General features: G+C 43.1%; 1 protein-coding gene and 1 long non-coding RNA gene across 2 annotated transcripts; both read right to left on the bottom strand.

Annotated features, from left to right (window-relative positions):
• LOC311034672 (acetyl-CoA carboxylase 1-like) lies at window positions 1-1195 on the bottom strand. The gene is made up of 5 exons (XM_084042608.1): window positions 1062-1195; window positions 829-962; window positions 540-686; window positions 247-442; window positions 1-117 (listed from the first exon to the last, which is right to left on the bottom strand). Exons 3-5 carry the CDS (start codon window positions 579-581, stop codon window positions 44-46), a joined length of 312 nt encoding a protein of 103 aa, XP_083898734.1. The 5' UTR covers window positions 582-686; window positions 829-962; window positions 1062-1195; the 3' UTR covers window positions 1-43.
• Window positions 1196-6962: 5767 nt separating this feature from the next.
• LOC311035375 lies at window positions 6963-10216 on the bottom strand. The gene is made up of 5 exons (XR_014599706.1): window positions 10151-10216; window positions 8997-9135; window positions 8446-8613; window positions 7899-7999; window positions 6963-7003 (listed from the first exon to the last, which is right to left on the bottom strand). It is a non-coding gene; the product is annotated as an uncharacterized lncRNA (long non-coding RNA).
• Window positions 10217-14017: the final 3801 nt, after the last annotated feature.

The following is a 14017-nucleotide window of genomic DNA, read 5'->3' as shown; positions in this document are numbered from 1 at the left end:
CCTAGGATACACTCACTTCTGAACTGCACAATGCTCTGAGTGTTCATGAAGAAGACCTCTCTCTCTCTCTGACTTCCTGTTCAGAGTAGCAGCATGGCTGTCGAGGATGTTGGCGATCTGGAAATGAGGGATAACATTCCATGTTCATAATTAAACCATTTGTCTTGATTTGAAGTAAGAAAGAACCCGTCTGAATCATGTGAATAAATATAAAGCCTCATTTAGAAACGAGCGCTCGTGCATTACCTGCTGGGTGCTGGCTTGGGAACTGGCACAGCACTGAGGTTATGTTGCTGACATACTGTGTCATGTCTTTCTTGACAGCCTTCTCAACAGCAGGGAGAATGCGACCAGACACACTGGTCATGATGTCCTGCAGCTCCAACACTGGCAAGGAGGGATCTCGCATGGTCTTCATCAGCCTCTCCACCCGCTCCCTAAGCTGGGGAGATAGAAAGAACAGCATGTTTATCAACCACTGTACTGTGTTGCTATTAGCTAGGTAGGTGTTTGTTTCTTGTGCACGTGTGAACTCGGACCGTGATGCAGAAGAAGGGTTCGGGCAGGCAGTAGCCATTCATGATGTGGATCAGGTGGTCCAGTGTACTGTGGAACACTCTGTGTAGCTTCCCCCCTCTCAATGCTACAGCCTGGATAGTGGGCAGGGCCCCTGTGTGCAGCTCCGCCTTAGGGACAAAAACACATAGTTAGAGGAGCATATGAACCCTAGCGTCCCTATTCTGGGGATGCCGAAATAGGTGAACATACAAGCTCACAGGCTTGTAGATCGGCAATGACACAAGAACAGGCGTAGTCCACATAATATACCTGCTGCTCTCTGCTGGGGTCGTCCAGTTGGAGCTTGGCAATGACGCAGCCAGGCTCTAGTGCAGCCCCGGCCCTCTCACATAATGAATACAACCAGACTCTGAAGCGGTCAGAGTCATCACCATCTTCATCACCTGGAAAACACACATGTTAATGCAGTTTACATCTATAAATTCATGTCCATGAAATTAGGCCGAATTTGCCGTTAATGCTCTTTCATTTGGATATCACACCTCCATCTCAGTATAGCACTGGCCAGAGAACACGTGCCCACCGTCCTCTACAGTGTACTGGATGACTTTTCCTGCCGAGGGCGAGCGCAGCAGCGACGGGTCATTCTCCTTCTCAAAAACACAAGTTGTGTTCCTGATAGTGATGGGATACCTGCAAAATACAAAACAAACAGTACTAACCAAGTTTAACCATTGAATATTGTATATACAAATCAGAATGGCAGGGAGGATTGTGCACAAAATGCCCCAAAAAGTCAACAGGAATTGGTCACCCCCCAAAAATAGGCAATCTGCAAGCTCCCAACGCGCCGGGGTGCGAGTCGACGTGTTGTGAGCTTACAGATCGGCTATTTTCAGCATGCCACAGCGTCATACGATGAAGGTTCATTGAGGTTCTAAACATTAAACAGCAATGTACCCGTCCACCTCCTCTTTCATGTACAGTAGGTGGTACAGCTGCTGTCGTCATGTGAGAGCAGAAGGCCTCAGTCGCTGAGGCGATGGACATACACCTCGGCAGATGCATGGTTCATGATGAGCACGTAGGAGTTGGGAGACTGTCATGTCACGCCACGGCCTTCATAGATCAGCTCCACATCCACCGTGTTGAGGAGCGTGTGTGCAGGTAACACCTGACCTCTGGCAAAGACAGTGGGAGATGTGTGTGTGTGTGTGTGTGTGTGTGTTAGTGCATTGGTTCTCAAAGTGGGGTCCGGGGACCCCCAGGGGTCCTTGAGGGAGTTCCAGGGGGTCCCCAGCTAAATGATAGATTATGCACCAAATGGACCCTTATTGGTCTGTAACTCTGAGAGAGTACAAATGGAACCAAATGGACCCGTTAGGGTCCATTTGGTTCCATTTGTACACTCTCAGAGTTAAATTGACATAGATTTTACAATATAAATTGCGGTCCAAGTGGTATAAATGCCATTAAATGGGGGTCCGTAGCCCTAATGCATGTCAAACTGGGGGTCCTTGAAATGAAAATGGTTGAGAATCACTGCTAGAGCTGTAAAAAGAAAATCTTCTCTTATGGGCATATCTTTTCAAATGGGGGTCCGCGGGCTAATAAGTGTCAATTTGGGGGTCCTTGACATGAAAAGGTTTGAGAACCACTGTGTTAGTGGGTGCGGTTATTTATATTCCCCCTTTTCCCAATTTCGTCATTATGCCGATTCAACGTTTTTCCCCTCTTGTGTAGTCCCTGTCACTGCCAACCCCTACATTTGGTCACGTGGGAGGCTGCAGACAACCATGTGCCTAATTCAATACACATGGAGTCGCCAGCCATTTATTTTCACCCGACAGTGAGGAGTTTCACCAGGGGGCTGTACGTAACGCATGTGGTGGAACATGCCATTCCTCTCGGTTTCACATCCGGCTGAACAGGCTCCGGCCAACCTGTAGGAGTCACTAGTGTAGCGACAGAAATTGTGTTCGCTGGAGAGCCTGGCCAAGCCGGATGCACCGTGGAGGATTCAAACCCCTAGTCTCTGCAGTGGTGGGCAGGAACTTCACCGCTGTGCCACCCTGATGCTCAGTGGATGTGTTTTCTATCCTTTTTTCTTTTTTCAATCGCACAATTTTGTAACCCATTTTTTCTACCAGTGCCAATTGCCTATGTAATCCTGGCCGCTACTCTCCCAGCCTAGGGAGAGCCCAGAACTGAGCTCAATGCCTCCTTCAATGCATGAGGAGCTAGCAAGCCGCTTCTTATCACCTGACAGGGGGGAAATTCCCCGGTTGGACGTAGTGCGTGGAAGGAACACGTTATTCCAACCAGTTCCTTTCCCCTCCATCACCAGGGGGAGGCAGTATAGAGAGCAGGATTACTGCATGTTTTTTTTGTGAGGATACCTACCTACCATAAGGCATTGGTTCTCAAAGTGGGGTCCGGGGACCCCCAGGGGTACTTGAGGGGGTTCCAGGGGGTCCCCAGCTAAATGATGGATAGGAACCAAATGGACCCTTATGGGTCTGTAACTCTGAGAGTGTACAAATGGAACCAAATGGACCCTAACGGGTCCATTTGGTTCCATTTGTACACTCTCAGAGTTAAGCTAACATTGATTTTTACAATATGAATTGGGGTCCCAGAGGTATAAATGCCATTAAATGGGGGTCCGTAGCCTATAATGCATGTTAAACTGGGGGTCCTTGAAATTAAAATGGTTGAGAATCACTGCTAGAACCGTAAAAATCTTCTCTTATGGGGGTCCCTGGCATATCTTTTCAAATGGGGGTCCACGGGCTAATAAGTGTCAATTTGGGGGTCCTTGACATGAAAAAGTTTGAGAACCACTACCCTAAGGGACACAGGGAGAACATGCAAACTCCACACAGAAAGGCCCTTTCAACAACCCCACCTAGGGTATGGGCACTGATGCCCACAGCGTCCCCGGCGGGAATCGAACCGAGGACCTTCTAGCTGTGAGGCTTGTGTGTTTTCTATCCTGACATCAGCAGATCTGGGGGCAGGTTCATATTCTAGTGGACAGACACACATTTAGACCTGAGGCCCATTCTAAAAACGCCTTCTAAATCCAGACCTAAGTTTCTGAAAAACATATTTCTTCAATAATTACAAAAAATGTATGTTGCTATGTACTGTACATAGCAACAACAACCCCAAAAGGGGTCCCCGTCCTGAAAGGTCTAGTTACAAAAAGGGCTTCCCGCCCAAAATGGGTTAAGACAGTACTTTGTTTATTCTTTTTGTACCTTTCCAGTGAGTGCAGGAAGTTGGACACACTGTTCCTCAGGTTGACATCGGCTACGTGGAGAGCACCGCTCACCATCCCCAGCATGGTGTCCGGACGCTCTGCCTGCCCTGCACACACACACACACACACACATAGCACTATACTCATCCTAACGGTCTTCGTTTTTTATCATAAAACTAAAACAAAGTGGTCATTTCAATGTGTTGAGAACAATGAGAACAATGCCAGTCAGATCAAGCTTCCATCTACCATAGTCTAATCACACACTTGACTGCGTACACTCGGTTTGACTAGAACACAGCATGGGGACATAATGACAAAATAACATTTTTAGATCCATGTCGTACAATCATCATCACATAACACAACAATGACTTGAGGTTACAGTGATTTCTTAATGCCATAAGACAGTGGTTCTCAAAGTGAGGTCCAGGGACCCTCAGGGGTCCTTGGGGGGGTTCCGAATGGACCCTTAACAGGTCTGTAACTCTGAAGATATGGGGGTCTTTGAAAAAATACCACTGCCATAAGAAATGTGGTCCTACATGCTACATGCCCCTCATAGGTCGCCCCCAAATGGGAGATATGGCTGTACCTGCATCTTCTCTGAGAAGAGCCTGTCCAGCCAGCCAGTCTCAATGCGGTTATGCTGGAAGCTCTTTATGAGGTACTCTACAGTGGTCCTGAAGTCCCCCCTGATAGACAGTTCCTTCACAGCCACCACCATGTTACTACAGTATGTAGAGACAAAGACAACTGTTAAAATCTCACTGGGTGTCGTTCACATCATACAAAACAGAAACCCATCAACCCTAGCGTCCTTATGTGGGGTATGTCATTATTACAGATGAAGATATTTGTAGTGTAGAGCAGTTGGTTTTCAACCTTTTTCATGCCAAGGACCCCTAAATTGTTATACATTTGGCCGCGGACCACCATTGGAAAATGTTTTGTGCCAGCGACCCCCAGAAGCAAAGATATCAGTTAACTTTCGCTTAAAAAAAATATAAATATTCAAAGATATGCACACTTTTTCAAGATTTTTCAAAAATAGCAGATATACAAGCTCATAGCGCGGCACTCGGTGCCGCGCTATGAGCTTGTATATCTGCTATTTTTGAATAGCCAAAGCTAAGTGGTTAAAATGATTGTGACGCTATGTTAACTAATTTCGCTCGGGACCCCCTGGTACTCCCTCAAGGACCACTGGTGGTCCCCGGACCACTGGTTGAAAACCACTGGTGTAGAGGGAAGGAAAAAAAGAAGCGATCAAGTATTAGACCGTTGGAGGACCCCGGTCAACAAAGAATATAGGGTTTAAGTGGTTACAGAGTTCAAGGGATAGTTTGGATTTTGGGGAATTGCACTATTCTTTCCGACTTACCCAGACTAAAGAGTCAAACAACCTCATTAACAACGTATTAATGTCACTGCATGCAGTTTGAAGCTATGTTGAATGGTGAGCTTATTACCTAGTTGAGTTCAATTCATGAATGGCTATGGAAACATGTAGCAGCTCCTCTCAAAAGTAGTAATCGATAGCATCTTTAAGTCTTAGGAAAGATTGTGCAAGTGCCCCAAATACGGAACGCTCCCATGAACAGAGGGCAGAATTGACATTTCCATAATTTTTCACTGACTTACACTGTATCATCCAGTGAGGGTGAGTGTACTCACCAAATGGCCTCTGATTTGCTCGTGATTCTCTCCCCAGGATAAGCAGTGTCAGGAGAAGCAGTGTCCAAACTCATGCAGGCCTCCAGCCGCAGCCACGCTGAAGTAACAAAACGTTCTTATTGCTGCGGAGGTTCAGCACTTGGACCGTTCCCGAGCTCGGCTTGAAACCCTACAACAACACGTCAAACAAATACTTAATCAGAGCCCCTTCAATTTGGACTTATTTTTAAGTTAAATAAATGACAGTAGCACTGAGGGTTTTACTGTGTATAAATTCTACGTCCGTTGTAGAGAGAGAGACAGTGGCACATACCTCATCAGGGTTTTTGCTGGTGATACGGGATGCAATGACGTGGCGGCGAGGGGAGGGGGCCGTGACCAGACCTTCAAAGTCAATGGGACAATCACCCCAGGGCTGGACCGACCCCATACAACATCCTAATGTCTTTGATACGGTACAGAGGGATTCCAATGGAAATCTGACAGGAGAGGATTAACATGTTCAACTTGATGCTCTTCTCTGGACAGTGAAATACGGAACAAATATCAGTTAAATATAACGGTGACCAGATGGTTAAATTTGCACACTCTTTGAGTTACACATGGGGCGGCAGTGGCTCAGGGGTAGAGTGGCCGGGTAGTGTGAGCTGGAAAATCGCAAGGTTCCCAGTTCGATCCCGGGCTGGGGCGCTCCCCTAGAGTTAGTGTAGAAGTGTCCTTGAGCAAGACGCTGAACCCCTAATTGCTCCCGATGAGCAGGTTGGTGCCTTGCATGGTTTCCTCCGCCATCGGTGTATGAATGTGTGTGTGAATGGGTTAATGGCACAATCAATGTAAAGCGCTTCGGATAGAAGCGCTATATAAATGCACCATTTTACCATTTACATGGATAATCTAGAACGGGGTGCACCACAGAGCACATATATGCAGCATATGTTGACCTGGCATCCTATAGTGTATATAGTTTCAATGCACGCTGCTGAGTTCTTGGTTTACGCATGTATTAGTTATTACATTATTTGTTTACTTATGCATTACTTTATTATTAGATTACTATTTCTATGCATTTGATGTATTATTGAGCGTCTGCTAAATGCCTAAACTGTATACATAGATTTTATTTTTTGTAATCGAAATTGTAATTTAAAAAGACTTTTACCTTCACAATGGATAATTTCATTGCCCTGTGCGTCTGTGAGGACGTAGTCATCCACATTTCCACGAGCAATCTTCACCTTCTGGGTGATTATTGGGACAACTGCCTCAGAGATGAATTCAGAGATAAGGATTGATCTGTAAAACAAACAGAACAGGACCTAAAGCAACCTGAATGCACCTCTGATTTCTCCCATACAACACTTTCCTGTACGGTCCTTCCTAAAACACCAACATATTCCACCACATGTAGAGTACCTGGAGTTTTTCCGGTGATGTCCAACACTTTGACGTTAGCGCTCATCTGCAGCAGCGTCTCCAGCAGCTGGTCAGACCACCTCCGGTCGGGCAGAGAGGCCATTTGATTTGGGCACGCATCTTCTCAGCCTTCAGGGAAGAGAATAGAACAAAACAAATCATGTTATTGTTACATGAATATGCATCTGCATTACAACACTTACAATTAAATCTGTGTCATATTAAGTTTCCACAGCCATTTGTAATTGGGAAACATGTCCAGGCCCTAATGCGTAAGCAAATGAAATTGGAATGGCTATTTAGCAATATTCATGTTATATACACCTGCAACTTGAAACTAAAGTCAGTACTAGTGCTTCCAAGGCAATTCTTATACATGCTAATGACAGTCCTGTGCTCAGTTGGCCCAACCATTTGTTTTAAAGTCACAAGCCTTCAGAATACTAAACCTTGTATTAAACGCCTACAAAAAAAAGGTCATGTGGTTTAGCAGGAAGAAATCTGCTCTCCTCAGAGTACCACAAAGGACATATCAAAGCTTGTAGTAGATACAGCTTACAAATACCGTGGTTTCTGGTTAAGTAGCATTCTGTCCTCAATACACTTAAGCCCCTTTCCCACTGTACAAAAACTCCACTAACATCTAGCTTTTATCTTTACTGGTAAAGGTTACAATCAGCTCCTGGGACATAATAATGACTAGTAGGTACAGTATTTATTAGCTCCGATCGGCAGTGATGAAAACATAATTCCCAGGTAGACAATCACATCTTTGACCCTTTTCCGGCATGTTGCTATGAGAGAGCTTCTCCTGATTCGATGGGAAGAGGGAATATGGAGACCATAGGCTCTATAGTGTGAGTATTTCACTCTATACTAACAGCCATAATCATTTCAATCCAATGTCATGCCCCCCACCGGCCCAAGTCTATGGAACACACTCATTTCTGCTTATTAAGAACAAATTTGTTCTTAATAACCTGTCTGGTTAAATGAAGAAGACACGTTAAAGACACCGACCCACCTTGAGCCTGTTGTTCTCATTCTTCAGTTGTTTGATGCAGAGTCTCTGAGAGAGAGTGTCAGCAGTGGAGAGTCCAACACCTGCACCCGACACCATGCCTGCTGAAAAATACAAGTAATGCTTTTTGGGTTATGCAAAAACATTGTGTTGACATGAGTTTGTTCAATGAAATCCAGTGTACATCTAGGAATTAAGTATTGAGAATCTTTGGCATGCAAGAGCAAAACAGACAAGTATAGACAACAACTACAGCATGAAGTGACAGAAGCCAGTATGACTTCAGTGTGCAGGTATCTTTTTGTTTTTCTGTAAGTTATAAGGAGGTGCAGAGACGGAAAGGAAAGGTAACAAGATACATAGACACACACAAAGAGGCGACAGAGAGGGAATCAGCGGGTGTTAGGGTCACGTTGGGGTTTAATCAGCACCTGGGTCTGACTTCTTCATCTTTCACCACATAACTAAGTTTAAAGTATTTTAAAGTATAATTTTGTACTGTATGTGGCAAACGAAGACAATACAATGAATGTCAGATTGATTTCCGTACCCTCCCAACATCCCTGAGACAATGTCAGCTATGCCTGATGGGATGTTCGTCTCAGCCCGTCGATGGTCATCTTTTATTGGCTGTTGATGGGCAGCTTCAGCTCTGCCTTCTCGGATTCCAGTTGGTCGATGTCGGCCTGCAGAGCATCCATGGTTTCCTCAAACTCCCCTAAGAAAAACATTGCTGTTATGGAGCAGACTGATACTAAACATCAGAGAAGAAGATATCTCCAAAATGCTGAATCACTTCCATCAGTGGCAAGAAAGATTTCACAATTTGTGAAAGCTTATTCTATTCAAAGCGCTTTACAGCAGCAGAGCAGAGCACCTATTACTTACTTTAAGCGTGTATTCCAGTGTTGCATTTACTTCTAGTCATGGCTTGTATATGGATGAATATTTGAGAATTACGTATATTTGAGAATTACCTTCAGTCAATTATGAGTGGTGTGTATATTGAGACTATAGGGCTTCTGGGCTTGAGCCTATATGTGATTATGTTACAATTACTACAGCTCACATGCAAGTGCATGTTTTGAAAAACAATCCTACTTCTTTCTTCTTGAGCAGTGTCTTCTTGAGCAGTGTCAGCGTCTGTATCTTCTCCACACGTTCATCTGCGTCTTGATGAGCTGTCCAGCTTCTTCTCCAGCAGACTCAAGCTCACGCTGGCCTCGCTCAGCTCCTCTCCCTGGAAAACACAAAATGACCTCCATTTATTTACACTTCCTTTTTAAACCACTCTTCTAAAGTTCTGAACTAATATTCTCTGGATTCTCTCGTGTCTGGATTGGATCACAGTTGGGATCAGAATCAGAATCAGGTTTATTGTCACATCACAGGTTTACAAGGTAAAAAAGTGGGTGAAATTTGTTTTTTGTACATCACTCCCATCGCAACGTTAAATTCCGTAGAAAGAAGAGTGGAGAGAGAGAGAAGAAGAGGGGTAGGGGGGCAGGTGGGAAGGAGATCAAACAAGAGAACAATAGAAGCCAAAAACAAGTTATCTACATATTTACAAAGTACCTGATATAAGAGACAGACTAAGGTGCCTGAGCATAGCAGCAATGTATGTATACTGTGCATGATATACTTATAGACGCTAAGGTGCTTAGAGAGAAAAAAAGCGCAATAAAAAAGACCAACAAAAAAAGTTTGTGCGTTATACATGGGATTAGGGTGCAGAAGCCTAAGGGTGGACTGACCCTGGTATAATCCTCTTAATGTTTAATCTTCAAGTGTTTCTTCAAATTAGCATTTTGACTAAAGCTTTTGCCACAAAATGTACAATTAAACCCTTTCTCCAAAAAATTCTAAAAGCTTTTGTCACAAAAAACTGTACACCTAAAGGGTTTTTGGTGTGATTCCTCAAGTGTTTTTCATATTACCGAGGGGGAGCTAAGTCCGAGTCATTTTCCTGGTATAATCCACAGGTGGGTTCAGGAAGAGCCAGAAAAGTCTGCAACCAGCTCACAATGACTCTTTATCTTTTATGACAGACTGAACACTTTAGGACGTTACTTCACTTATCCGATTACAAAATCCTGAGTGGACTGAGGGCCCACTTATACAAAACACTTGTATAGATTGTATAGTGAGTGCCAGACAAGTACCACTTGAGAACTTAAGCTAATGGTCAGGTGATTAAACTAATTAAAACACAAATTTACATTGAAACACCATTTCTAACCACAGACTGTCCCTACCTTGATCTTAAGTGACTTCTTAAGCTCCTTAATGACGGTCTCTCTGTCCTCCAGCTTCATATCAAGAGACCATCTGCATCAGTGATGTCTGCTCTCAGAGCTGCTGCGTGCAGCCAGGGACGTGCACAGATAGACTCTAGGTGGTGCTAGAGCACCTGCCCTTTGCCCTCTTGACCAGAAGTGACCTTTTGAAAAAAAGGGGGAAAAAAGTTTTTCTTTTTCAGTTTACAGCAGGGGTCTTCAACAGGGGGTCTGGGACCCCTAGGGGGTCCTCAGAGTTACTACAGGGGGTCCGCCAAATCTTTATGTGATTTGATTTTTCTTTTTACCAAAACCACTCGAAACCTAGCATCCCTTTTCTGAGGAGAACTTTAGCCAAAAATAGCAGATCTACAAGCCCACAACGCCTCGCGCTGCGAGGCGTTGTGGGCTTGTAGATCGGCTATTTTTGGCAAAGAGGTGTAGGTGTAGAGGGAAAAAAGAGCAGACCAAGTAAACAAAAAAAAGTATAATTTACTTGAGCACCTGCCCCTCAAAATGTCTGTGCACGCCACTGCGTGCAGCTCCGCTGGTGGAGAGTTCTGGGAAACGACAAAGGCAACATCTAAAACTGGGCTGAAAAACAAGGCCCTGCTTCAGTTAGAGTAATTTGATGATGATGCAAAACTGAAGGAGAAGCCATGTTGAACACAGTGTGTGTTAGAACATGTACACGTGAGGTCACGCCACTGTTTGCTTTAAACTTAAATCCATATTCTTTGGTAGTAACCATGGATTAGTGACTTAACGAATGCCTAAAACATACTGTAAAAGAGAAAAAACATAGTCTATGTCTTGCTTCCATTTTCAATACAACCACGACTTTAAACATCTTCTACCTCAATAGTACCCTGTTGAATATATAGTGAATATACATTACATGTTGTTTTACTTGGTTCTGAGGCTTCTCTGAGTCATACTCTCCCTCTTGCATGGCAGTGGCCATCTTGTTCATGGTTGTAAACATGACAGTGGCAGGCAGGCACTCATAGGGGTTGGCGTTCCATAGATCTGGCACAGATAAATGAATGGACATAATAAGATACAGAAGAACAGTGGAACATGCTATACAGTACATGACATGCATCTATTGGTTGCTTTTAGGGGTGCAACGGTTAATTAAGAACTATCGGTTCAATTGATTACAAAAGATCCATTTGATAATATATAGAAAATAAAACAAATTTGGTTAATCGTAATCGTTAGAATAATCACTATAACAATTATGGATAGTTGCAGCCCTAGTTGCATTCAATGCACTATTTTGACTGAGGGATTAGGAGGGGTACAACATTCTGGGTTGTACTGTATGTATTTTTCATCATTTATTTGCAGCAGGCATGTAAACATTTGAGTACTTTTACTTTTGATAATTTAAGTACTTTTTGATGCCAATACTTTTGTACCTTTACTCAAGTAAATTCTCAAGTGAATTCTGGACTTTTACTTGTAATTTCTACATTGCAGTATTGATGCATTTACTCAAGTAAAACATTTGAGTATTTCCCACCACTCCACTACTCACAAGTTACCTAACCAACATTATTGTTTGGGAGACATGGAACATTTGGGAGTTGAAAAGCACCAGTTGCTACGTTTTATATGCAACCAGAAACGTCAGAATATCAGAATTATCTAGTCTTTAAAACGAACGCTAAGCCAGTGGTTCTCAAACTTTTTCATGCCAGGGACCCCCAAATTGACACTTATTAGCCCGCGGACCCCCATTTATACGCCAGGGACCCCCATAAGAGAAGATCTTTTACGGCTCTAGCATTGATTCTCAACCATTTTAATTTCAAGGACCCCCAGTTTGACGTGCATTAGGGCTACGGACCCCCATTTAATGGCATTTCTATCACTTGGACCACAATTTATATTGTAAAATCAATGTTACTCTGAGAGTGTACAAATGGAACCAAATGGACCCTAACGGGTCCATTTGGTTCCATTTGTACACTCTCAGAGTTACAGACCCATAAGGGTCCATTTGGTTCCTATCCATCATTTAGCTGGGAACCCCCTCAAGTACCCCGGACCCCACTTTGAGAACCAATGAACTACACTATAGAGTTAAGAGGGGATCTATAGATCTGATCTATAGATCAGAGGATCTATAGATCAGATCTATAAGTTACATAACATGCTAGCATCGACATGCTAACGCTGATGCTACTAGCAGCTAGTAGCTTAGCCACACACATGCTAACAACAACAACAACAACAACGCGGTACATAGATCTATAAACCCTCTGTCAGCCTTACAGCTCAGAGGATAGATCTATAAACCCACACAGAGGGATGCTAGCCGCTAAGCTAACTCACTTACATTGTGTTTCTTTTTCTTCTTCTACCCCTGGTTTGTTGTTGTTGAGGTGACTTCCGGGGTGTTACAGAGAAACGGGTGACCGTGTGAAAGCTGCTCCCTCTGTGCGTTATGTGTGAATATGTTTTATTTAATATAAATGTTTTATTTCATGTTTTTCATGGAAAAAATAAAGCGATAAAAAACGGTGGAAGCCCCGCCTCCTTTTCCTCTTCTTCTGCTGCTGCTTTGTTCTGCTGTTTGATGCGATGCAGCGACATCTACCGCCCCCTGGCGACTACATATATATATATTATATATAGAGAGAGATGTGGGGGGTCCCAGGGGGTCCCAGGGGGTCCCCAGCTAAGATGATTTAACATAGTATCTACGGTGGTGATGTAACTGTGATGATGCAGAGGGCCATTAAATATGAACACACTCACTACAGAGGAACACATTGTACTGTCTGTCTGTCTGTCTGTCAGACAGACAGACAGACAGACAGCTGTCTGTCTGTCTGTCTGTCTGTCTGTCTGTCTGTCTGTCTGTCTGTCTGGCAGACATTCTATGTCACACAAAAATAGCAAAAATAGCAGATCTACAAGCTCAAAACTTTTTTAAATGGAATCCTGAAAAGTAACATTTTCATTTAATTTCCAATGCATTTAGTTATACTTATGTTAACTTTATGAACTTAAATACAAATACATTGGACATAAAAAAGACAAAGAATGTTAAAGGTAGGGTAAGGGATTTGCAATTATTCAAATAATTTCAAAATGGGTCTTTGTTCTGATAGTGCTCGTTAATATAGAATGTCCTGTCCATATAAGGAGTTTCCATGTCTCTCCAGCTCTTTATTAAACAGAAAACGCATTTTCAGTGCCCTCTCCTGATTGGCTTAAATGTTGTCACGTCACCTACCTGTAAATGTACTATATTGTGTTTACTAAAGAGCTGGAGAGACCATGTGACCCAACAAACGCTCTGTAGCAATGATTACTATCACAATATAGTACTTTAATCTTTTTAACAAAAAAATAATATTTACAAAAAAATATCACTTACCTTTAATACTAGTCATTAAGCTACTAATATAGACTGAAGTCATTAAAGCGGGTCATGTTCACATGTTATGAATCATAACAGCTGAAATCAATAATATATCACTATTCTGATATTAACCTGTGGGCCACATTAAGTGAAGGTGGGGGCCGCATGTGGCCCCCGGGCCGCCAGTTGCCCATGTATGAAATACAAGCTCAAGAGACGCGCTGTGAGCTTGTAGATCGACACATTTTTTTTTGTGACAAATTTCGTCTTGAGCATTTTTTTTAAACACTTTGTATCATTTTGATTCATTTTTTCTTGATACAGTAAGTGCTTCTCTGGGGGTCCCTGGTGCTAACATATATGTTCAGATGGGGGAGGGGTCAGAATAAATAATTTATATTGTGTATAATAATATACAATTTATAAATACTCCAATAAAAGTCCTGTGTTCAAAGTACAAAAGTATT

Source organism: Gymnoscopelus microlampas (genome assembly GCF_963454915.1).
Source record: "Gymnoscopelus microlampas genome assembly, chromosome: 19".
Lineage (NCBI taxonomy): Eukaryota > Metazoa > Chordata > Actinopteri > Myctophiformes > Myctophidae > Gymnoscopelus > Gymnoscopelus microlampas.
Note: the sequence above shows the minus strand (reverse complement) of the source record. Positions and strands in the feature narration are given on the sequence as shown.